The sequence below is a fragment of the Microcaecilia unicolor genome, chromosome 14 (genome assembly GCF_901765095.1).
Source record: "Microcaecilia unicolor chromosome 14, aMicUni1.1, whole genome shotgun sequence".
NCBI lineage: Eukaryota > Metazoa > Chordata > Amphibia > Gymnophiona > Siphonopidae > Microcaecilia > Microcaecilia unicolor.
Genome location: NC_044044.1, coordinates 34,985,951 through 35,011,317, shown reverse-complemented (window position 1 = coordinate 35,011,317; position 25,367 = coordinate 34,985,951). Strand labels below are relative to the sequence as shown.

At 45.1% G+C, this 25,367-nt stretch overlaps 2 protein-coding genes across 7 annotated transcripts in view; one reads left to right on the top strand and one right to left on the bottom strand.

Moving 5' to 3' along the window:
- Positions 1–3,641: 3,641 nt before the first annotated feature.
- TAPBPL (TAP binding protein like) lies at positions 3,642–12,663 on the top strand. 3 transcript variants are annotated; one of them, XM_030188263.1, is made up of 6 exons: positions 3,642–3,717; positions 6,180–6,419; positions 6,873–7,163; positions 8,041–8,376; positions 11,044–11,370; positions 12,431–12,663. In XM_030188263.1, exons 2-6 carry the CDS (start codon positions 6,212–6,214, stop codon positions 12,619–12,621), a joined length of 1,353 nt encoding a protein of 450 aa, XP_030044123.1. In that variant the 5' UTR covers positions 3,642–3,717; positions 6,180–6,211; the 3' UTR covers positions 12,622–12,663. The 3 variants fall into 3 exon arrangements, with proteins under 3 accessions (XP_030044123.1, XP_030044121.1, XP_030044122.1); XM_030188261.1 differs by lacking the exon at positions 3,642–3,717 and adding an exon at positions 4,373–4,541; XM_030188262.1 differs by lacking the exon at positions 3,642–3,717 and adding an exon at positions 4,375–4,541 and having other exon boundaries at positions 12,434–12,663.
- The window catches only part of VAMP1 (vesicle associated membrane protein 1), a 33,244-nt gene continuing 20,486 nt past the window's right edge, over positions 12,610–25,367 (bottom strand). The window contains exons 1-6 of one of the 4 annotated variants that reach the window (XM_030188265.1): positions 21,936–22,048; positions 17,937–18,051; positions 17,493–17,651; positions 16,952–17,003; positions 15,243–15,288; positions 12,610–13,486 (exon numbers count right to left, since the gene is read on the bottom strand). In XM_030188265.1, the coding sequence (XP_030044125.1) occupies positions 13,405–13,486; positions 15,243–15,288; positions 16,952–17,003; positions 17,493–17,651; positions 17,937–18,051; positions 21,936–21,937 (456 nt within the window). In that variant the 5' untranslated portion in view covers positions 21,938–22,048 and the 3' untranslated portion in view covers positions 12,610–13,404. Of the gene's footprint in view, positions 13,487–14,287; positions 15,335–16,178; positions 16,647–16,951; positions 17,004–17,492; positions 17,652–17,936; positions 18,052–21,935; positions 22,049–25,367 lie in introns of those variants that run through there. The other 3 variants (XM_030188264.1, XM_030188268.1, XM_030188266.1) reach the window with 3 other exon arrangements.

The following is a 25,367-nucleotide window of genomic DNA, read 5'->3' as shown; positions in this document are numbered from 1 at the left end:
AAAGAAGGGAGAGACTGGAAGGATGGGGAGAGAAAGAGGAGAGCTGCTGGATGGAAAAGGGGAGTAGAGAAAGACTGGAGAATAAGAGGAAGGGGCATGGGGAGAACAAGGGTGAGAAAAGATGAAAAGCCATAGGTAGATGAAGGAAATTAAAGAATGGATAGTAAGAATGAATTAAATCTGGACAGAGAGAGAGAGAGGCTGAAAAATATTGAAGAAAGCAAAGAAAAGGAGAGGAAAATGACAAATGGCCAGGAAACCCTGGCAGAAGAGTTAAGCGAAAAAGAAGGAAAGCAGAATCTAGAGACTGGGAGTAACACAATGAGAAAAAGTAAATGACCAGACAACAAAGGTAAAGAAAATAATTTTATTTTTAATTTAGGATCAAGTAATATGGTACCTGTGTTAATAACGTTTCAGAGACCAATACTTCCTTAGGTCAGGAGAGGATACCATAACAGCATTATACTGACCTGAGGCAGGAGGTTTTGGCCTCTGAAAGCTCATTGAAAATGGTGTTAGGCTATTAAATAAATTATATTCTGAAACCTGATGCACTGAAAAGCAGCACTTTACCCCTGTGTGACAAATACATCTGATTAGTGTGACTAAATTTTGCTGGGGGAGGGGGGGTAGAGAGAAAATTTTGTGCCCACCCACTTGGGGTTCAGGCCCACCCAAAATTGCCAGTCTGGCTACGCCACTGCTAAGCCATGTAGACTACTGCAACGGAATTTATGCGGGAAGCAAAGAACAAATTATAAAGAAACTTCAGACCAGTCAAAACACGGCAGCCAGGCTTATATTTGGAAACGCGTGATTTGAAAGTGCCAAACCCCTCAGAGAAAAACTGCACTGGCACCCAATCAAAGAATGTATTGCTTTCAAAATCTGCACCCTGGTTCATAAAATTATCTACGGCAAAGCCCCGGGATACATGACAGACCTCATAGACCTACCAACCAGAAACACAACAGGATCAACACGAACATACCTAAATCTCCACTACCCAAGCTGCAAAGGACTCAAATACAAATCAACCTATGCATCCAGCTTTTCCTACATAAGCACACAACTATGGAACGCATTACCAAAAGCGTGAAAACAACTTATGATCACCTAAACTTCCGGAAATCATTAAAAACTAACCTGTTCAAAAAGGCATACCCTACCGACCCAACTTAAATGCCTGAACCCTACAACACAACAAAACCAAAGCTCGTAATGTACATATAATAACTCTTCCTCTCTACGATTCTCTTCCTCTACGATTCCCTAATGTGTCTGTACACACGAACCTTATTCTACCACAACATTACTGTATTTGTTCATACCGGAATTGGCGAACGCCTTTACGGTACTATGTAAGCCACATTGAGCCTGCAAATAGGTGGGAAAATGTGGAATACAAATGTAACAAATAAAATAGGCACGGGTTTTGGGCAGCGCACCTGTATAAAACGCTTTCTTTAAATTTTTGCCAAAAATGGATGAGTGGCAAAGTCAAAATTGCCGTGCATCCATTTTGGGCCGTGCCACCAGCCATTGACCTAGCGGTAAAGTCTCACGCGGTAACCGATCAGTAACGACCTACGCACACCAAATGCCACTTGGTGTTCATACGATACGCATGCCGTGAGTATTGGATGTGTGCCAAAAATGATATTACCGCAAGAGCCATGCAGTAGCTGGGCGGTAACTTCATTTTGGCACACATTGGGTGCGTGTAGAGGCTTACATGGCTTAGTAAAAGGGCCCTTTAACCTTCCATTGCCCTAGGTACAAAAACTTAGATTGTAGCCCATAATATATGTATACCACTGTGGTTGTATCACGGGAAGGTGGTATATCAAATCCATGACTCTTTACTCTTCTGTTCTTTCTTCCAGGGCTTTGTACAGGGTCAGGCTTCCCAAATGAAAGACCCGTCCCTAAAATACTACAGGCACAAGAAACTGATTCGCTGTGTCACTGTTCTGAAGAAGAAGGAAACGTCCCAGTCCAGGAGGAGTACCGCAAGCCAGAGTGGGGATTGGAGCCCTGAAACCCCCAGGACCTGAGGAACACACACACACGTTAGTTATATGGGTCATGTTAGTCTGGAATCCGACAATAAAAAGAGTTTTCTGCGACAAAAATCTGACAGGTAGCAGAGAATGTATATGAAACCCAATATCAAGCAAAATATCACGAGTGAAAGTGATTTCTCTCAGTGAAAGAGCCCTGGTTTTTAAACCCTTGGCCAAGGGCTATATGTATTTCAATGAATAAGCCTGAGACAAAGGCTGTACATATGTCCTAGAGTAAACCACAAATACAACTGGAATCTGAGAAATAATCTTTAAAAGACTCTTCTTTATTGGACTAACGTAAGGCAATGGAACTACTAAGAAACAAACTATACATTTTTGACAATCTTTCACAGGCTAGAATCTTCTTCCTCAGGTCAAGCCTGTGACAGGTAGAAGGGGGGGGGAGGTTCCATTTGTAATAATGTGTTATTTAATGTTATATGAAACATCAAACACTGAATCTATTTGACTTATAAGAGTACATGAACATTTTTCTATACAAGACGGACGAGAGAGATTCTGACAGACAGAACCGAGACTGTCCTCGATCATTACCAACTTATGAATTTTATTGACAAGTTGCCAGATTTTTACCGACATCCTGACCTTTTTATAGACATAACATTTAGTTAACCTGAACGTCTACAAAAAGTCAAAAGTCACAATTTGATGTTGTTCTATTGTCTCTCTCTTCTTTCTTGTGTTCCAATTTGCACGAGAAGGGTCACGTCCTGCAAACAACTGTTCTTTCATAACCTCATGTGAATATCTCTCTCTACTACATGCACAGCTGAAAAGATATAAGCATGAAGGAACACAGACCCAATGTTTTATGGACATGAGCTTCATTTAAAGGACTTTAAGGACAGACCATTTTTTGTTTTGATCAGCTCTGTATGAACATCGAACACCGCATTCTCCATCATGTAACTCAATAGAGAATAAATCAAAGTACCTCTCTCCAAAGTCTCTCACTTGCTGCACCAGCGACTTATTTCCATTGTAGCAATTTGTTTCCCAGGAGAAAAGTAATAATATGAACAACCCTGTTCTCCCAGCACTATGCTGAACTTCTGTCACTTCAAATAAAGAAGCCAAAAAAAGACGAATTCCCATACGATTACTGACTAAGCCACTCCAAAGCAAGAGAAGACCTCTGAAATCAATGTGGATATATGTTGTGTGTTTGGTATCCTTGGTAAAGGTAGGTCCGCTGTACACATCCTATATAATAATACTCACCTCCAACGTTCTAACCTGCCTAGGACCGTGGACCCCTCGGATGTGGTCTGCTAAGCCGATTAGAACGCAATGACGTCAGTAACGTCACTGACAGCTGATTCCAAGGCAAGGGGAGGAGTACTCCTTCCCCTGCCTGGGAAACAGCTGTCAGTGCGCCGCTCCCTGCCACTTCGGAGCAAGCCCGACAGGGCATGCGCACAGAACCCAGCGGGGTGCAAGCAGAGTCCAGCAGAAAATTTTTCCCGCCGTGCGACAGCTCTCCGCTGGGGATGGGCGGAGAGAAAAAGGGTTATATAACCCTGAAGCGAAGCCCGGACGTCCTTTTCCGGCATTCAGACTGCATCACTGGATCGCTCCTGTTCTCACAGATACAAAGCTTGATGCAAGAAAAGTGAACACTGTGGTAAAGGAGGAATCAGTGGCTGTAATTGTTTTGTACTAGGGGTAAACAATGCTAATTGGGTTTCTGCCAGGTACTTGTGAGCTGGCTTGGCCACTGTTCGGGAAACAGGATACTGGCTAGATGGTCTGACCCAATATGGCTACTCTTATGTGGGACAGAATGACTCCCTAAGACGTGCCAGTGGTGGAGATGAAAACAGTAACGGAATTCAAAAATGCGTGGGATACACATAAAGGAATCCTGTTCAGAAGGAAGGGATCCTCAGAAGCTTAACCGAGATTGGGTGGCAGAGCCGGTGGGGGGAGGTGGGCCTTGTTCTGGGCAGACTTCTACGGTCTGTGCCCTGAAAATGGCAGAAACAAATCAAGGTCAAGTATACACATAAAGTAGCACATATGAGTTTAAATTGTTGGGCAGACTAGATGGACCGTGCAGGTCTTTTTCTGCCATCATCTACTATGTTATGTTACTATGAAAACGGTGGGGTGCAGCTTTCTGGTCTGTCCAGGATTGTTGTTATAACTCTTTCTATGAAGTTAGTTTAGTACAGCCCTGTTCCTGCAGGGGGCAGCACAGTGTAACAGGTGGCATTGGTCCTGTATTATACCGAGGCTTGATTCAACCACTGGTGCTGAAAACCGAAAGTGAATACAGTGTACAGTGCCTTCGCCCTTTCTCTGCCCCTCAACAAAGCGAAAGGAAATTGCCATCTTGTGTCTGTGGGGGACAGCTGAGCATGACATTAAGCCCCAGCGTGAAAGCAGGGTGCCGGGGCTCAGTCAGAGCCTGTCTCTGCTTTTGTTTATGGCAGTTTCTCTTCACTGGTGAGTAAAGAAAATATGGAAACTCATCTACAGAGGTTAAGGGTTGGTGTAAGATAACAAACATACAGACAGACACGGGGGCCCTGCAGAAATCATTACTGCGGGTTTCACCTGACTATGCCATGGGCTAACTGGTCGAGCAATGCAGAAATTGTTTCAGCGTGGAAACCATAACCGTAGACTGCATTAAAAAGCATAGTAATGTGGTCATTAGCCATTCGCCAGCCATGCAGAAAATAGAGTTTTTGATATGTGTTCAGCTCAGGAATTTTAGCACCTGGTCTGAGGCAGCGTAGGATTGATTAGGAGGAGGGGGGGGGATCTAGCAACACCCTTTCTCTCTTTTTCCAATGGATTGCTTCCCGCATGGGTCCCACGTCCCCCCACCCAAAAAATATCACTGGTGTCTAGCGGGATCCACCCCTTCACCCAACATGACCACCGTCTTACCTTGACACCACCACCACCCCTCCATCCGTACCACCCACCTCTTCTTCCCCCCCCCCCCTGACTTCACTGGGGGAAAAAAGCCCTGGTGTCTACTGAGTTTCCACTCCGACCCCTCACCCAGGCTCTCCCAGGCCCTGCCTGGTGCATCCCAGGATGCTCCTTGCAGAACAGGGCACTGCCAGTTGGAAGATGACACCGAGGCAGGACTGAGTGGGCACCGCTTTACCTCATTTAAGGGGAAGTTTGGGTGAAGGGTCATGAGGTGGGTACCCACTAGACACTAGGGCCATTTTTTAGTCAGGAGGGGAGGGTGAGAGGGGTGTCACTAGTCACTGGGGATGTTTTTTGGAGATCAGGGTCGCTAGACACCAGGGATTTTTTTCAGAGGTCGGGACATTGGGGGGGGGGGGGGGGGGGCAATGCATGCTTGCCTGCAGCTCATTCTTCCTGTCAGTGCCTAAACCAATCAACACTCAGCCACCGACAGGAAAGGCGACATATGGCAATGAGATGTGGATTACTGCTGTGATTTTAATATGGCAGTAATTTACATGCTCATTGATTACAGCATCCTCTGGAAGTTTTTCAGGCTCTATCACAAGGCTTTCTTCATGGGTCCAACAGAGCAGTACAGGCATGTATTTAATTGAGCAATAGATGTACAGTCCAAGAAAACAACAGGGCAAGCAAACCACAAGATCTAAAACAGTGGTATGAAATGAGCAGATCACACAGGAAAAAGTCCTTTGAGAAAGGTCTATAAAAACCCGACACTGGCTGTGTTTCACCCCACGCAAAGGCTGCATCAGGGACTAAAGTAACCAAGACGTGTTTACAAGCCACTTCACCTCATTGGTAAAAAAGCAGTCTGTGCCAAAAGATAGCAACCTCACACAGCATTTCAGTAATGCAACTAGCACCATGATTAAAGTATTTCTCAAAGGGCCTTTTCCAGTGTGATCTGCTCCAGTCCCACACAAACACACACAAAATACACAAGGAGGAGATACACAGATTCTGAGATTCCAATAGAGAGATAAATGCAGGCTGGCCAGATAAGCAGGATGATCAGAGGGAGAAGCAGGAAATAAAAAAAATAGGATCTGGGAGGATGTCAATAGATTAAGAGTCACAACTGAAATAAACAGAGCTCCCTTTTTGACAAGATTTACAAACTTTCCTCCTCAGAAGGGGCTGAAGACACAACGCCTTCCTCCCAGATGCTAAGAGCAGTGAACCTTGTTCTGGATTGTACCTATGTATCGGAGAGTGCTGGGCATGGTGGTATGTTTCCTGGTGGCTTTACTCGGGAGAAAGCTCTTCTGGTCCTCAGAAATGTGAGTGTCCCTGAGCACGAGTCCCTGGACAGTATCACAGACTTCCAACCTCAGCCAGTGGAAAATGAAGCCATGATCTTTGAGGCCACAGGTAAACAAGGGAGTACTGGCTCCTCAAAAGTTCGGCCCATTCCATGAACATTATCATTACTAAACTATGTAAGTCACATTGAGCCTGAAAATAGGTGGGAAAATGTGGGATACAAATGCAATAAATAAAATAATAAGGATTCACTAGCAGAAGATGAGATGCTTAGGAGGGTGATGGCACTGACGTGTATGGAGGTGAATGAGACGGTCAGGAGGGTGATGGCATTGAAGTCTAGAGGTGAATGAGACGGTCAGGAGGGTGATGGCATTGAAGTCTATGGAGGTGAATGAGATGGGATGCCTAGATGTAGCAGGAGCCCTCTGATAGCAGTATAGAGAACCCACATTTTCAGAGCTTCTGACATATAGACTGGTCCATAACCACAGAGCATGAGACACTGTCCATAAGTCCTACTTGAAGACTCATTATTCACAAGGCCTTGTTCTTTTCCAGTTACAGATGTGGAGATTCCTGAGTCTGAGGCATTGCTCCATGCTGATTGCAATGGACAGGAAGTGTCCTGTGAAATCAGCCAGTATTTTCGTCACAAAGAGGGAAAGGCAGGGTCTGGAGAGGAAGAGAACACAGCCTGTTTCATCAGTAGTATTCACATCTCCGGGAATAGTTTCAGTGTCACTGTAGTGATGAAAACTATCCCATACCAGAATGACAGTGTTGGAAAAGACCGGTGGCATCCCAGACTGAAGGTTCCTCTGAGCCCGAGAGGAACAATAACCATGACAGGTAGCTGAAGGGTGATCTTCCTATTTTCAGATGCTAAACTGGGACAAAGACTGGGAGTAGCTTTTAGTGCGGTGGCCTAAGAACCAAGTTCAATTCCTACTGTAGCTTCTTAAGATCCTGGTCAAGTCACTTAACCCTCCACTGCCCCAGGTAGAAATAAGCACCTGCTTTGGTTGTAACCTCAGAAAGGTGGTATATCAAATTCCATCCCCTTTCCCTTACTTTTTACCACAGGCCTAGCATATTTTCACTTTGAAATTTGTCATGTGTACAAACATGGGAACACTTGCTTCCACCTTCAGACCAGTGGCATAGCCAAGGGTGGGCCTTTGGGCTCAGGCCCACCCAGTAGCAGCACACCTATGATGTGGCTGGCAGAGATCCCCAAGCCCCATCAGCCAAAATCTCCCAACAACTGTTCCTCCTGCATACGTTGTAAATAGCAGATCTTTGCCTGCAGCGAGCAGCCACTGTTACTATACTGCTCGCATCGGCCCCATAGCCTTCCCTCTGATGTATTCCCACCTACGCGGCAACAGGAAGTTGCATCGGAGGGAAGGCTGTGGGGCCAACATGAGCACTGTGTATTAGTTGCTGCTCAGTGAAAGTGAAAATCTGCTATTTAAAAGGTATATGGGGGAGGGGGGATGTTTGAGAGACTATATGGCATGCAGGCGAGAAAGGGAGAGATCAAATCATTTGTGGGACAAGGTGGAGTTCTGCCCACCCATCTTGGGCCCAGGCCCACCCAAAATTGGGTGTCTGGCTACGCCCCTGCTTCAGACAAACCTTTGCTTGAAATGTATGTGAAAAGAGTGTGAAATTCAATCGGTGCATTCTTTTTCCTCTCTTTTTCCATGTTTACTTCTGTGTCTAGTTGCATTTGCTGTCTTCACACACACTCCATCTATACGTACCCAGCTTGGAAACACAGTTAAACTAGACTGTGGCTTGAAGCTGTCCGCTGCAGATGTCGTCTCTGTAGAGTGGTGGAGACAGCACAAGGGCAGTGGACGGAGTATATACATGTACCAGCCAGGAACAGCCAACAGAGAGACCACAGGCCCATGGATGGATATACAAAATCTACAGGACTCTGGAGACGCCTCCTTGTTTATAGAAGGATTGGGTGTAAAAGACGAAGGAACATACATTTGTCTGGTATCAACAACCCACTATAATGCTCAGCAAATCATACAGGTGCTGGTCATAGGTGAGAGCTACAACATAACTGTACTGTTCCTCCTTTTACAGAGATCCTGTCCTAGGGGGTCATAATCTGAGGAATCAGAGACTGGCCAGCAAATTATATTGTGGTGTCAGTGAACTACTGGGGCAGAGATGGCCTGGCAAGAGATGCTATCATGCTTCTTATGGAGTCAGGGGGCAGAGATAGGATTTCCTGCCATGGCTATCTCTGCCCCCTGACTCCATAAGCAGCACGATAGTCATTTCAAGAGACCCTATTATGCTGCTCATGGACTCAGGGGAGCACAGATAGAAACATAACGGCAGATAAGAGAAAAATGGCCCATCTAGTCTGCCTTTCCTCAGTAACCACCATCTTAAGTAGAGGAGTGTGGTAGCCGTGTTAGTCCACTCTTAAGGTTATCAATAGAAATCAAACAAAATAAAACATGGAAAAGAAAATAAGATGATACCTTTTTTATTGGACATAACTTAATACATTTCTTGATTAGCTTTCGAAGGTTTGCCCTTCTTTGTCAGATCGGAAATAAGCAAATGTGCTAGCTGACAGTGTATATAAGTGAAAACATTCAAGCATTACTATGACAGTCTGAAAAATGCTCAGCTCCTGTACATTGATGCCACTGAGGTATTTAAACGCCTATCATATTCCCTCTCTCCCAGAGTATACTTGTAGAGGTTCATAAGCCTGTCCCCATATGTTTCATGACGGGGACTGTTTACCAATTTTGTAGCTGCCCTCTGGACAGACTACATCCTGTTTATATCTTTCTGTAGGTGCAGTCTCCAGCATTGCATGCAGTACTGTAAATGGGGCCTCACCAAAGACTCATACAGAGGCATACCTTGGTTTTTTTTTTTTTTCTGCTGATGATCCCTCTCCTTATGCACCCAAGCATCCTTCTGGCTTTGACAGTAGCCTTTCCTACCTGTTTGGCCACCTTAAGGTCATCAGACACAATCACCCCCAAGTCCCACTCTTCTTTCGTACACAGAAGCACTTCACCATGCCCTTGAACTCTTGTAACCCAAGTGCATGACCTTACATTTCTTAGCATTAAATTTTAGTTGCCAATTATCAGACCAAGAGCTGTGATAATCTCCAATGTTCTAATACAATAGCTCTTGCCTTAGAATCCTGCCTCCAAGAAATCAGGTGATTCAGCTATGGGTAGAGAAAAGGTGAGGATGGGGGACAGGAAAGTAATGCAAATACGTAAGGGTTAAAATTAAGCAGGAATAACTAGATACCTTTTTTTTTTTTTTTTACCAAGACTAGTATTATCAATAGGCTTAACAGTTAGAAAAGCAGTGCACAGGTAAATAATCCTATATCAGAATCAGCAGATTTAACAATGCACAGTTTCAAAGCAAGACTAAAACCTTTCCTCCCCCCACCCCTTTTTGTGAAAGAGCAGGCAGAGTTTAAAAAGGCAAAACAGAAAAGCACTTAGAATAAAGATTAACCAGGTAAATATAGGGAAGAATAAATGTAGAAATGTTGCTTAGCTTAGTCTGATTCCAAGGAACGTTGATCTCAAGACCACTATTTCCAAAAAGCTCATCCCACCTGTTGCCTTAGATCCTGCCTCCAAGAGAGCAGGCAATTGGCATATTTTCAAAGCACTTAGCCTTACAAACTTCCATAGGTTATTATAGAACTTTGTAAGGCTAAGTGTTTTGAAAATGAGCCCCCACCTGCTGGGGTGATTCAGCAATGGGTAGACAAAGGGTGAGGGTGGGAGAGGAGAAAGCAAATACTTAAGGGATAAAATTAAGCAGGAATAGCTATATCTGTTGTTTGTTTGTTTTTTTTACTAAGACTAGTGCTAATGAGACTTCACAATCAGAAAAGCAGTGCACAGGTAAATAATCCTATATCAGAATCAGCAGATTTAACAATGCACAGTTTCAAAGCAAGACTAAAACCTTTCCTCCCCCCACCCCTTTTTGTGAAAGAGCAGGCAGAGTTTAAAAAGGCAAAACAGAAAAGCACTTAGAATAAAGATTAACCAGGTAAATATAGGGAAGAATAAATGTAGAAATGTTGCTTAGCTTAGTCTGATTCCAAGGAACGTTGATCTCAAGACCACATGTAAGGTTTCTAGCTTCACTATTTCCAAAAAACTAATCTCACCCACCTGGGCTTAGACCCTGCCTCCAAGAGATCAGGTGATTCAGCTATAGGTAGAGAAAGGGGAAAGCAAAGTAATGCAAATACTTGAGAGATAAAATTACACAGTAATAACTACAGATACCTTTATTTTTTTTTAACTAAGACTACTGTTAATCCCTCAATTATCAAGAGGTTTAACAATTAGAAAAGCAGTGCACAGGTAAATAATCCTATATCAGCAGATTTAATAACTCACAGTTTCAAAGCAAGACTAAATAGCAATGGCAGACAGGAGATTCTGTCATGCTGCTCATGGACATAGGGGACAGAGACAGCCATGACAAGTGACGCTATCATGTTGCTTATGGATCCAGGAGGCAGAGATAGCTGTAACAGGAGATTCTGTGTAGTTCATAAGCTGAAGACGCAAAGGCTTAGCCACAGTAGATTCTGTAACGGGATGCATAGCAGGGGCGTAGGATGCAAAGACTCTCATGCCATAATTATCATAGTGCTCATGAATTTCATATCTGAGTTTTCTTTTGTCTCATTCAGAACCTCCGAAAGTGAAGCTGTATTCAACACCGTCCCATGAAGGGTCCTCAAGGAGCCTACTGACATGTGAAATAAATAATTATTACCCACTGGATGTCCATGTGAAGTGGGGCCAGAAGGTTCCAGAGAATGAGGGCAAGCTCATCGAGATCTCTGAATCATATTCAACTAGTCATCGGGAAAACCATGATGGTACATTCACTGTTAGCTCCATCGTCAGTGTGACAGTCCCTTCTCCAGAAGAGAGAGGAACAACTTACACCTGCAGTGTATCTCACGTGTCCTTGCAAGTGCCAATCACAGCCAGTCTGCACTTGGCCTCTGCAGGTAAGCACTTCAGCTTGGAGAAGCTACCCAGGGTCAAAGGAAAGCAACCAGAACTTTTATAGTCACTGGTGGGCCGTTGATCAGAAGCAAATGGAGGTGCTAGAGGCTGTTAGCGCCATACTAGCGCCTGCGTTTGCTACCACCCCATGATCAGAGCCCCCCAGCGCATGAAACAACGCACTCACGGGCTCTGAACACAACTAGCATGCAAAACAGGGAAGTAGCATACAAATGCATGCTAAACCTATTCAGCCCCAATGATCAGCAACCAGCACACCAAACATTGGCTCGCTGGCTGCGGCAAACCCTACGCCAGCTCGGCGCTGGCATTAGGGTTTGCAGACCATTGGGGAGGAATGGTGAGCCCCGTCTCGCATGCATTTGCATGCTAGCAGCCCCCCCGCACGAACCTCAACCCGATGCCCCCCTCCTCTCAGTGACAGGCAGCTGGAGGTCCAGTGGAGCTCTGATCCCAACACACGCTCAGGGCGGGCTGTTGATCCAGTGGGTCTCTAGCCCCCTAACTCCCCTCCAGCATTCAAGATGTCCCTGGTGGTCCTGTGGTCAATCCCCCCCCCCCCCCCCCCAACCTGGTGGTCTAGCAGCCCTTCTCCAACACCCTTACCTTAGGTTGGAGGAGGAAGGTGGCCTCTCCCATCAGCGCTACCTGCAAAATGGCAGTGCCCTGTCCAGTGTACCCTGGGATGCACTTGGCGGCGCTTCAGACCATGCCCAGATACAATCCTCCCGCACTTCTACCCCATGATCAGAGAGAATTGCGTACTTAAATTTGCATGCAATTCTCTCTGATCATAGGTGCGGTAAAACCCTGCCCTGTTCCAGCGCTATTTTTAGAGCGCTGTTTGGAACAGCATGGGGCTTTTGATTGTCTGCCCATTGGTTTCTTAAACTGCTGTAGACCACCACCACCACCCCTTTCTCTCTCTCTCACACACACACACATTACTCCACCCTACAGCAACCGTGCCCCCCACACACCAAGAACACATTTCTGAGTCAGACATGATGACACCATTAACTGCTCTTGTCTTTTTCAAAGCAGATGTGGAATCATTTATTGGCCTTGCTGGAGTCTCCCTTGCAACTGTCATCTTCATTGTATTCTGCTGTTTTCTAAGCAGTAAAAGGAGAGATGAAGGCCGAAGCCAGTGCAGGGAGCAGACCGCAGCAGATACAGACACAGCTACCCCTCATGTAACAACTCCACAACACAAGAAAAAACAGCATTAACTTTATTTGTGAGCAAATTAAAGAGAATTACATGTGTCTTAAGACTAGAATTTATTAAACAGAAATGAGTTTCTTAGATTAACATCATTAACTTGTAGCTCTAAAAACATGTTAAACCTAATTGTGTCATTTCTCCCCTAGTTTCAGCAACCTAGTGTAGGTACCAGTTCTAATAATTTCATTTCTGCTTTACACCTCCAAGATCTGATCTCCTCACCCTGATAATATGAATCCTAGTAACACCTTCCCCACCGTCTGCCACATCACCCCATTTACTCTGCATCTTTATAATGGGGTAGAACAGTAACAGCAGCAGATCGCCAATGAGCTCCTGGTGTTGCACGAAGAGAAGAGATATTGGTGTTATTCTGTAAAAAGGCACCTCACTTTGCCTGTCCTTTTCAATGATCTTCCTTCTCTGGGCCCTTCACACTCATCCTACAACTCCCTCCCTTTCTTAGCTGGTAAAGTTCTCTGCCAAGTGTTTCTATGCCCCCCTCCCCCACCTTTTTGTATGTGGTTCATTCATACACAGATGATATTGAGTGTGTCTGGCTGCAAATCATAGACTTGGAGGGGGGTGGGGGTGCTGGTCACCTGTGGAGGTAGATAGGGAAGGAGAGATGCTGGACTACTGGGCTATTAGGGGAGAGGGCTTGAGCCACCCAAAGGAAGTGGGCATACAGCTGAAGGTTCACCCAGGCCATCAAATTCCTTTGGGCTGCCCTGCCCCGTGTCCCCTGTCTAGCAGTCTGGCTAAAGACAGCACCATTGTTACAGATGTCAGAAAAGTGCTGCATCTCTGGTCAGAGGTCCACCTGCTTGAGTTTCTGAAGAACTTTCATCCAGACGATTTTTACACCACCTATGGCAATATTACCAGTAATGATAAAAAAAAAAAAAAACAGAGGACCCATTGTCATCAAGTGTACCATGGAAAGTCAATACACCACCCATACATCCGACCAAACCACCCAACATACTCACCCAACTAATCCACCAACCCAGATACCCTTCCAACTACATTCCACCCACTCAGACACCCTACCGTTCACATATTCAGCCATCTAGACATCCCACCACCCACCTATCCTCCCACTCACACACCCTACTATCCACCCATCCTACTACCTACAGATCTAACCACAACATGCATACATGCATTCCACTATTCATATATTCATCTGTATGTTTGAAAACAGTAGCAGATTAATAATGGATTGGGACAAAATGAGTTTTGTTAAACACTTTGAAAGAAATATTAGATCAAACCATAGGGATTACACCAGACTTCATGGATATATCCATGGGAAAACAGTCTTATACCACTCTAAAATATTTTGAGTAGTTTTCCAAAGGTGAATTTATGTTAACAGATGCTCTTAAAGGCTAAACTGCATTCAAAATCTTTCAGAAGTGGAACTGAATTTGATATTGATGGGGAGCAATTCTCACCTTTCTTCATGTTTAAGTGTCCCTATTGTTTTCGAAGATTTCAGCTATAACTTATTACAGGTTTAACATTGAGTGTCACATGGTGTCTGTACTGTTATTAACACACATTTTCTGACGGTTGACCTTGTACCAGTCATGTGTCACCTCTTAATCCCATTATGCAATTCCCTCCAGTGTGATTACAGGAACAGAGACAACAACCACCATTTTCCACATAAATTTTATATATTTTTTTTTTGGGGGGGGGGGGAAGGAGGGGGATTTGTTTACATGAATAAACATGCCTTTATCACATGCAACATCTTTACACAGTATGTATCATCATCTCTGTACATTTTTAATGTACATACAATAAAGACAAAGAACCACATAACAGTTAACACACAGCAAAAGACCTGATTTCTTATTCCTAACATTTTGAATATGTCAAGATTTTGTAGCTTATGCACTGAAGAACTGAAAGTGATTTCCAGCATCTCTGGTTTATCTCAAGACACAAGAATTATTGAACATATTAAATTTGAATTCCCAAATCCGCCCCCCTCCCTGCAGGAAATGGAGGCCCGAGATCATTCTGAACCATTTGTGAGCAGCCCCCACCCCAATCAGTCTTCTCCAGCATCACAGCACACATCAGGTAGTGCAGAAAGGAGGAGACCTGACCCTCCCCACGTAGAACCCAAGGATGAGTGTAGAAGGGTTCTGAAAGGTATATGGCGTGAGCAGGGCAAAAGCCCAGGGTCTCTTACTTCAAGCTGGTGAACCAGATGAGCACAGAGACCTGCCCCCGGCCAGAGGCAATACCCACCTGTTCCCACCCCAAGGACTGATGAATCCTTTACCCGTAAATTCTGAGACAGACTTTGGCACACAAGCTCCCTAACCCTCCCTCCTCCCCTTCCCCATTTCCAATGTAAAGGAACAAGAACTGCCCCTACCAGCTTCCCTGACCACAGGGTTTCGCACATACCATCAGTGCTGTAGCCCGATCCTTCTCAGCCTTTAGCTCTGCGGAGCCCTGGCAAAGTGGCATCGAATGCAGACTTCACCTCAGTCAATCTCCCTCGCTCAGTGGGAAAAGATCTGAGATATGGGGCAGTGAACCAATTCAGAGACCCATCAACGCTTATTACATCTTCCCCACTGGAACAGGCAAGCTGACTCACCTGAAAACTGTTCGGAAGGGCCCACTTTTGGCATGGAACAGTAAAGCTTGAGAGAGATGAAAATGGGTTAACTGTGTTTTTCTCCATCTTGTCTATATGTCAACATCAGATGACGGCATGAAATGAGAAACATAAAAAACAAATGAGCAAAGAGCAGGAGGCTAAAACAGGCCTCTGTGGAAAAACAAACATGGTTTGAGACTCAAGCTTTGCTGAAAGCACTGGGTGCTATGATACAGGTCAGGACAGGTGATGAAGGGTTAAAGCGGAGTAGCGATCTCCAGCCACAATCGCTTGGCTTCATCTATGGAAATATCAATCATTTTTGTGTGACTTGCACAGGCTGTGAAAGTGAATAATATTCTACCACAGATCCATTTGCTGCTCTTGGCTCTCACGTGGCTGTTTCAGAGACAATACTTAAAGATGTCCCGACCCATCCCACTACTTTGGAATTCAATCACCATGTGTCTTAAGAATCTTAGAAGCACTTGTGTAAGTAGACGTAAGACAGATTTTCTGAGAGAACCCAGACATTCAAGCCATCTTCAAACTCAAGATGGATCCTGACAGCCCCAGAGTCCTTCAAGATTATGGATGGTAGAGACACGTTCACAGAGATGGTCTCACAGTGGATTTATACACAACTGTCAGATATCCCACATAGAAGGTCGGAAGGGAAAGCTCAGGTATCAGTGAGAGAGAGTAGACGGGACACATTGTGCACATTAGGGAACCACAGAAAGGCTGTCATGAGGTCTCATTGTGCAGCTCCTGTGCTTTCCAATTCACCCCTGCAACAGCCTCTGTCCATCACCGCCAGGGCAGGCAGGTACAACATCACACACAACTCCCCATTAAACAGGAAGCAAACAGGATTATTGCCCAGCCCACACAGATTAACGTACTAGTCCTCTAAGAGAACTGTAAAGTCACCTGCAGGACGGCATCCCACATAACAGCCCAGGATTTTCTAAGGATGACATAAGTCCCTACTTCTGACTAGTCATCACCCCTTTAGAAAACATATTTTTCTGCAAGCTTTACATTGTCTCATTTTCATATCTGCCAAACTGATTCAAAATGGCCACCGGCCAACTTCCTGCCTCCAAATCCAAAATGGCCACCTCTATTCAATCATTCAACTTAGAAAAATGAACTTTACCCTAAATAAAGCAATTTTTTTTCTCAAAAGTGCAGAAAAATACGAAAAAACAGAAATAAAATTATTTTTAAAACATCAAGCTTGGCTGAAAATACAAAAGCAGAATCAAATAATAAAAAAGCAAAAATAGATAAGGCAGATAATATTGCTGACAAGGAAGTGAAAGAGGAAGTGACATCAGACGAACGGTGGAAAGGGAAGACGGAGGTTCTTCAAGCATTTTCAAGTGCTAAAGTAAACTGTAGACCGAAAGAAAAACAATGGAAGAGAGAACAGAGTTACAGGAAAAGAACTTAGCACTCATACCACACTCTCTCCCCCAAAACAAATTAGCACTTAACCCCAGAGATCCCCCTGTGTCCTACACTGGGAGGGGACAGTCTCCCTTTTCACCCACATAGCCCCATTGACAAATGTTATCTCCTTCCCTCTCATTTATGGTCTCTCCCACACTAGGGGTGAAATCTTTGTCTATAACCCAACGAAACACATTTTAAGCCCCCCCCCCCCCACACACACTCTCAGCAGCCCCCAGTGAACTCACTTATAATGATCACCACCATGATAGCACATATGACTCCCATTATAATCATCATCTGCAGAGAGAAAAGAGGGTTAAATTCACTAGGAGAGCAAAGGCACCACGAAAACTGTTTCCCCACACACACACCCGCTCCAAAAAAAAAACAAAAAAAAAAACAAAACCCTTGGTGCCTTTCCATATTGCTGACTACAGAGTTGATAAGATGTGGAATAGACAAGGTGTAACCTAAAAGAGTTCATCCCCAAGACTTTAGATTCTCCAAAACTGTCTGTAGAACTGCAAAAGAACCACAGCACCTCGTTTCCTAGGCGGTATATCAAATCCATGACCCTTTATTCTCTAATCCCTGGTTCTGCTGCTCACTCTCTGGCTGTGACCTCATTACAATCGTGTTATTTCACTAGGCATTAGGTCTAATCCCTAGTTCTGCTGCTCACTCTCTGGCTGTGAGCTTACAATCGTGTTATTTCACTAGGACTCAGTTCTAATCCCTGGTTCTGCTGCTCACTCTCTGGCTGTGACCTCAAGCCCTCTGCAGTACCTTACAGTTCTTCCACCAGTATTTCCTCTTCAGTTGTGCAGCTCTGGTTTCAAATAACTGTGCTCCTGCCTGCAGCTTGTCTGCTCGGTCATCCAGTTCTGACAGTTTTTCATCTCTTGCTATGACTTTATCCACATTATCTCGCATGATACCTACAACCTGAAAGCAGAATAGGAAACTTATCACACTCACAAACACACACACAACTAGAGGAAAAGTGTAGGGGAAAGGGGGAGGGGTCATAAGCCTGGCACCCGAGATGTTGTGGAAGAACAAACCCAGGGCCTAGAACACTCTGGAATGGCAGAGAGAGTTTGAGAGGAACTAACATCGCCCAAGGAAACACCAGCAATGAGCAGATGCCAGAAGCAGGTATAGACTCTATTCACACATACACACACAAACTCAGGCACTGCAGAACTGATCTGGGATTTTACCTCTCACCTCTGAAACCTGTGCCTCAGTCTGCTGCAATCTTTTGTTACTGGTGAGGTTGGGAGGGGGCCCAGCAGGAGCACCCTCGGGCCCTCCAGGGCCTGAGGCGACAGGGGGAGCAGACCTGGAAGAGGAAAGAATGACTATTAAACCTGTACCAACTTACTACTCACAATACACTTTGCTGTAATGGAGGCAGGAATCCCTCTATTTACACACATAAAGACTCCTTTATTTACACAGAGTGTTATGTGGTTAGAGCACCAGTCTGGAACAGCAAAACAGGAAAAACCTCTACGATGAGTCCACACTGTACACAAGGAGTAGAGGCTGACCATAGACTAAACCAACTTAGGAGATAATAATGAAGAAAACTCTTTATTAGTTGCTCAAGGGACCCAACACGGCCCGTGTTTCGATGCACCAAGGTGTCTGCTTCAGGGGTCACAAATTGTATTCACAGAATGTGCTCGTTAAACAGAAATGCAACGAAATGGGACCTCTTCTTTTCTTCATCTATACTTCTTCCCTTGGTGCTCTGATATCCTCCCATGGTTTTCGGTATCACCTTTATGCTGATGATTCCCAGATCTACCTTTCCACACCAGAAATTTCAGCAAGAATCCAGGCCCAAGTCTCAGCCTATCTGTCTGACATTGCTGCCCGGATGTCTCACCGCCATCTGAAACTAAACATGGCGAAGACTGAGCTTCTTATCTTTCCCCCTAAACCCACCTCTCCTCTATCTCTGTGGATAACATTCTCATCCTCCCTCTCATCAGCTCGTAACCTTGGGGTCATCTTTGACTCCTCGCTCTCTCTTTCTGCACATATCCAACAGACTGCTAAAACCTTTCATTTCCTTTCTCTATAACATTACTAAAATTAATTCCTTCCTCTCTGAGTACACTACCAAAACCCTTATCCACATTCTTATCACCTCTCTCTTAGACTACTGCAACTTGCTTCTCACAGGTCTCCCACTAAGCCAGCTCTCTCCCCTTCAATCTGTTCAAAATTCTACACTCATATTAGCCCTCTCCTCAAGTCACTTTATTGGCTCCCTCTCCATTTCTGCATACAGTTCAAACTCCGCTTACTGACTTACAAGTGCATTCACTCTGCAGCTCCTCAGTACCTCTCCACTCGTATTTCTCCCTACACTCCTCCCTAGAAACTCCATTCATTGGGTAAATCTCTCTTATCTGTACCCTTCTCCTCCACTGCCAACTCCAGATTCCTTTCCTTTTATCTTGCTGCACCATATGCCTGGAATAGACTTCCTGTATCAGCTCTGGCAATCTTCAAATCTAGGCTAAAAACCCACCTTTTTGAGGCTGCTTTTAACTCCTAACCCCCTTGTCCAGTACCTATGTCTGTTTTATCATTCCCACCTTAAGTAATTCCCTTCTTTGTCCTGTTTGTCTGTCTTGATTAGATTGTAAGCTCTGTGAGCAAGGGCTATTTCTTACATAGTAACATAGTAGATGACGGCAGACAAAGACCTGCACGGTCCAACCAGTCTGCCCAACAAGATAAACTCACATGTGCCATTTTTTGTGTATACCTTACCTTGATTTGTACCCATCTTTTTCAGGGCACAGACCGTATAAGTCTGCCCAGCACTATCCCCGCCTCCCAACCACCCGCCCCGCCACCAGCTATGGCACAGACCATATAAGTCTGCCCAGCACTACCCCCACCTCCCAACCACCAGCCCTGCCTCCCACCGCCGGCTAAGCTTCTGGGGATCCCTTCCTTCTGAGGAGGATTCCTTTATGTTTATCCCACACATGTTTGAATTCCATTACCGTTTTCTTCTCCACCACCTCCCGTGGGAGGGCATGCCAAGCATCCACCACTCTCTCCGTGAAAAAATACTTCCTGACATTTTTCTTTAGTCTGCCCCCCTTCAATCTCATTTCATGTCCTCTAGTTCTACTGCCTTCCCCTCTCCGGAAAAGGTTCGTTTGCAGATTAATACCTTTCAAATATTTGAACGTCTGTATCATATCACCCCTGTTTCTTCTTTCCTCCAGGGTATACATGTTCAGGTCAACAAGTCTCTCCTCATACGTTTTGCAACGCAAATCCCATACCATTCTTATAGCTTTTCTTTGCACCACTTCCATTTTTTTAACATCCTTCGCAAGATACGGCCTCCAAAACTGAACACAATACTCCAGGTGGGGCCTCACCGATGTCTTATACAGGGGTATTAAAACCTCTTTCCTTCTGCTGGTCACACCTCTCTCTATGCATGTGGGTAAGAGGAACCCGAATTATAGCTACGTCTTGCAAGGTTCCGCGTTAGGAGTTACGGATCAAGAAAGGGATCTGGGTGTCGTCGTCGATGATACGCTGAAACCTTCTGCTCAGTGTGCTGCTGCGGCTAGGAAAGCGAATAGAATGTTGGGTGTTATTAGGAAGGGTATGGAGTCCAGGTGTGCGGATGTTATAATGCCGTTGTATCGCTCCATGGTGCGACCGCACCTGGAGTATTGTGTTCAGTACTGGTCTCCGTATCTCAAAAAAGATATAGTAGAATTGGAAAAGGTACAGCGAAGGGCGACGAAAATGATAGTGGGGATGGGACGACTTTCCTATGAAGAGAGGCTGAGAAGGCTAGGGCTTTTCAGCTTGGAGAAGAGACGGCTGAGGGGAGATATGATAGAAGTGTATAAAATAATGAGTGGAATGGATCGGGTGGATGTGAAGCGACTGTTCACGCTATCCAAAAATACTAGGACTAGAGGGCATGAGTTGAAGCTACAGTGTGGTAAATTTAAAACGAATCGGAGAAAATTTTTCTTCACCCAACGTGTAATTAGACTCTGGAATTCGTTGCCGGAGAACGTGGTACGGGCGGTTAGCTTGACGGAGTTTAAAAAGGGGTTAGATAGATTCCTAAAGGACAAGTCCATAGACCGCTATTAAATGGACTTGGAAAAATTCTGCATTTTTAGGTATAACTTGTCTGGAATGTTTTTACGTTTGGGGAGCGTGCCAGGTGCCCTTGACCTGGATTGGCCACTGTCGGTGACAGGATGCTGGGCTAGATGGACCTTTGGTCTTTCCCAGTATGGCACTACTTATGTACTTATGTACTTATACAGCCTAGCAATCTTCTAGCTACGGCCACCGCCTTGTCACACTGTTTCGTCGCCTTCAGGTCCTCAGATACTATCACCCCAAGATCCCTCTCCCTGTCCGTACCTATCAGACTTACATAATCAGTGTACAGCGCTGCATATGTCTAGTAGTGCTACAGAAATGGTAAGTAGTAGTAGATTCTGGAACAACATACAAATTATATAGGGTGTTCACAGATAGGGTGGTGGAAACAGAAGATAACAGTTACTCAATGATAAAGCCTCGGAGAAGCACAGAAGATCCCCACTGCCAGGGTAGGAAGCTTAAATGGGAAACCCACAATGCATGCCTACTGCCTAGGCACTCTGTAAACCATTTCTTTTTGAAAATGCTGCTGTTTATCAAATAAACTGACTCTGCGCCTGGCACTCCATCTCTTCCCCCTCCTCCCCTCCCACCTAGGATAACACTATTCTTGAATTCCCCCCACCATGCTGATGGAGATGACTGTCATACATCCCTTCTAACCCTCTCCATGAGATGATTTGACAGATTCTACTGAATGGCACTGCCTATATGCACCCCCCCACACACGTACATATAGGTCAGTACTGTCAAATGAAATCACCCTCCGTGCATATGAACTGCATTGGGTAACACTGTCTTATATCTACTCCCCCGTCCCCCTGCACGAAATGTCACTGCCCTGTATCTACCCTCCTCCGTCACTTGCAGGGGGTGGCACGACCCTGTATTTAGCTCCTCCTGTACGGGATAGCTTTGTCGCAGTGACCCCCCCCCCCCCCCCCCCGCATGCATACTGCATTCAGACATTGTTCTTATGCCTCTCCCACACCCTCCCTCCTGATGGTAGCTTTTTGCACCCTTTGCCCCCCCCCCCCCCCTCCCACTCACATGGTCGCGTTGGGATTCGGACTCCAGCACTGAATGTTCTGCAATTTTTTCCTGTTGCTAGTTTGCAGCAGCAGCAGCAGCAGCAGCAGCAGCTCCGGGCGGGGCGCGCGCTCCCTGACGCCCGTGACGTCATCCGCCAGACGCGCTCCCCCGCCGCAGGCGGCGAGTAAAGGCGCATGCGCTGCGAGGCAAGCCAAGGAGGTTGCAGGAGACGGGATGAGGCTGTCTGGCCTGAAGCCAGTGGGCGGAGCTTTCCGCCATATTGTGTGACCCAAAACATTCAAAGAGGCTACTGAAAAGCAAAGCAAAGTTGTCAGGTTTAGGATTTTTTTTTTTAATTTACAAGCCCATATTTAACCAGGGTTTTTTTTAAACCTGGGGGGGGGGGGGTCCTGCTGTGGATGCTGGTGCTCCAAAGCAGCAGACTTGTTTTCAGAGGTGCAGAGAGGGCCCCCCCCCCCCCCACAACACGGCCCCAAAGGTCAGACAGAGCTAGGGCCTTTATTAAAGCTGCAGATTGCACCTCCTGGGGCTCCAAAAACAACTCTGCTGCTCTGGGGTGCCCACCCCTGTAGCAGGACAGCAGTTCATTCCCCAGTGACCCCCCCCCCCCCCCTTCAAGGTTAAAAAAAAAACCAAAAACCTCTGTTGAATAATAAAAAAACAAAAACACACCCACCCACACAAATAGATAGTCATAAACCGCACAAGTTTGCTATTGTTACCACAAAGATCAACAAATGTGAATATACACAACTCCTCCACAAATATACAGAATTGTCTTATAATTTCTGCTTCTTATATTACTATCATCTTACTATAATACTACCCAAAATCCTTCTGCTACACTAAATGTCTATTTCCCAATCTATTTCTACCACTCATGATATATTGTAAGCCACATTGAACCTGCAAAGAGGTGGGAAATGTGGGATATAAATGCAATAAATAAATAAATAGCAGCTGCGAATGTTTGGGGGCTCACACAATAGGGTAGAAGCGTGGGGGACACTGCTTCAACTTTTTGACATCACTCTGTCTCCTCTCATATAACCTCCTTGGGGCAAGCGTGCTTCAACCAATCGAAAACCAAGGGACGTGAAGGCTTTAAAGAGCCAACCCAGAACACAAGAAAAGGGCTCCAATCCTCTCCTCTACTCAACAGCTCCTCACTTGTGCAGCCCTCCCAGTGGAGATTTTTAGTTCCTGAAGATCGCAGAATGGGTCAGGAACAGCCTCGAGGAGTGCTTTTCCTATGGAATGAGGAAGCTTTGGCTTCTCCCCAGCCTTCTTCCCCTACTTTCTTCTCACTACAGCCTTCTATTTCTCCCAAATTCATTGACACTTAACAAATCCTCAGCAGGACCTGGAAAATGGGATGGAAGAGATTTGGCTAAATTAGAGAGCTTAGGAGACAGACTATCGAGCAGAGTCGCTATACTCACGTTAGCCCTCTCTTCAAGTCGCTTCACTGGCTCCCTATCCGCTTCCGCATACGGTTCAAACTTCTCCTTTTGACCTACAAGTGCATCCACTCCGCAGCTCCTCAGTACCTTTCCGCTCTCATCTCTCCCTACACTCCTCCCAGTGAACTCCGTTCGCTGGGTAAATGTCTCCTGTCGTCCCCCTTCTCCCCCACTGCTAACTCCCGGCTCCGTTCCTTCTATCTCACTGCTCCCTATGCCTGGAATAGACTCCCTGAGCCAGTACGTCAAGCTCAGTCTCTGGCTGTCTTCAAGTCTAGGCTTAAAGCCCACCTCTTTGCTACTGCTTTTGACTCCTAACCATGACTCTCTTACTCAACACCCTCACTTATCACCCCCTACCACTGCAATTTCCCCACCCCTAGCTGTCTGTTCGTCTGTCCAATTTAGATTGTAAGCTCTGTTGAGCAGGGACTGTCTTTTTCATGCTGATTTGTACAGTGCTGTGTAAGTCTAGTAGCACTATAGAAATGTTTAATAGTAGTAGTAGTAGTAGGAGTGGCCTAGTGGTTAGAGTGGTGGACTTTGGTCCTGGGGAACTGGGTTCGATTCCCACTGCAGGCACAGGCAGCTCCTTGTGACTCTGGGCAAGTCACTTAACCCTCCATTGCCCCAGGTACAAATAAGTACCTAAGCCGCATTGAGCCTGCCATGAGTGGGAAAGCGCGGGGTACAAATTAAGAAAAAAAAAATTATAGACCGAGGAGTCTGACGTCAGTGCCGGGCAAAATGGTAGAGACTATAAAGAACAAAATTACAGAGCATATTCAAAAGCACAGATTAATGAGACAAAGCCAACATGGATTTAGTGAAGGGAAATCTTGCCTCACCAATCTATTACATTTCTTTGAAGGGGTGAATAAACTTGTGGATAAAGGTAAGCCAGTCGATATTGTGTATCTGGATTTTCAAAAGGTGTTTGACAAAGTACTTCATGAAAGACTCCAGAGGAAATTGGAGAGTCATGGGATAGGAGGTAGTGTCCTATTGTGGATTAAAACCTGGTTAAAAGATAGAAAACAGAGAGTAGGGTTAAATGGTCAATAGTCTCAATGGAGAAAGGTAGTTAGTGGGGTTCCCCAGGGGTGTGGGCTGGGTCCGCTGCTTTTTAACATATTTATAAATGATCTAGAGATGGGAGTAACTAGTAATTAAATTTGCTGACAACACAAAGTTATTCAAAGTTGTTAAAATGCGAGAGGATTGTGAAAAATTACAAAAGGACCTTACGAGACTGGGAGACTGGCCGTCTAAATGGCAGATTTATTTATTTATTAATGTATTTTTACCCCACAAACATGCAGGCTCAATGTGGCTTACAAAACCAGAGAGAGAGAGAGATCTCTGGGTGATATCAGATACAAATTAGAATTGAAGAGCAAAAGTGCAAGAAAGAAAAGACACTTTACATAGAACATTACAAAAGAATGACGTTTAATGTGAGCAAGTGCAAAGTGATGCATGTGGGAAAGAGGAACCCGAACTATAGCTACGTAATGCAAGGTTCCAAATTAGGAGTCACCGACCAGGAAAGGGATCTCGGTGTCATCGTTGATGATACGTTGAAACTCTCTGTTCAGTTTGTGGCGGCGGCGACTAAGAAAACAAATAGATTGTTAGGTATAATTAGGAAATTAATGGAAATGAAGATGTTATAATGCCCTTTGTATCGCTCCACGGTGCAACCACACCTACAATATTGTGTTCAATTCTGGTCACCGCGTCTCAAAAAAGATATAGTGGAATTAGAGAAGGTGCAGAGAAGGGCAACAAAAATGATAAAGGGGATGGGACAACTTCCCTATGAGTAAAGGCTAAAGCGTCTAGGGCTCTTCAGTTTGGAGAAAAGACTGAGGGGAGATACGATAGAGGTCTATAAAATAATGAGTGGAGTGGAAAGAGTAGACGTGAAACAGTAACATAGTAGATGACGGCAGAAAAAGACCTG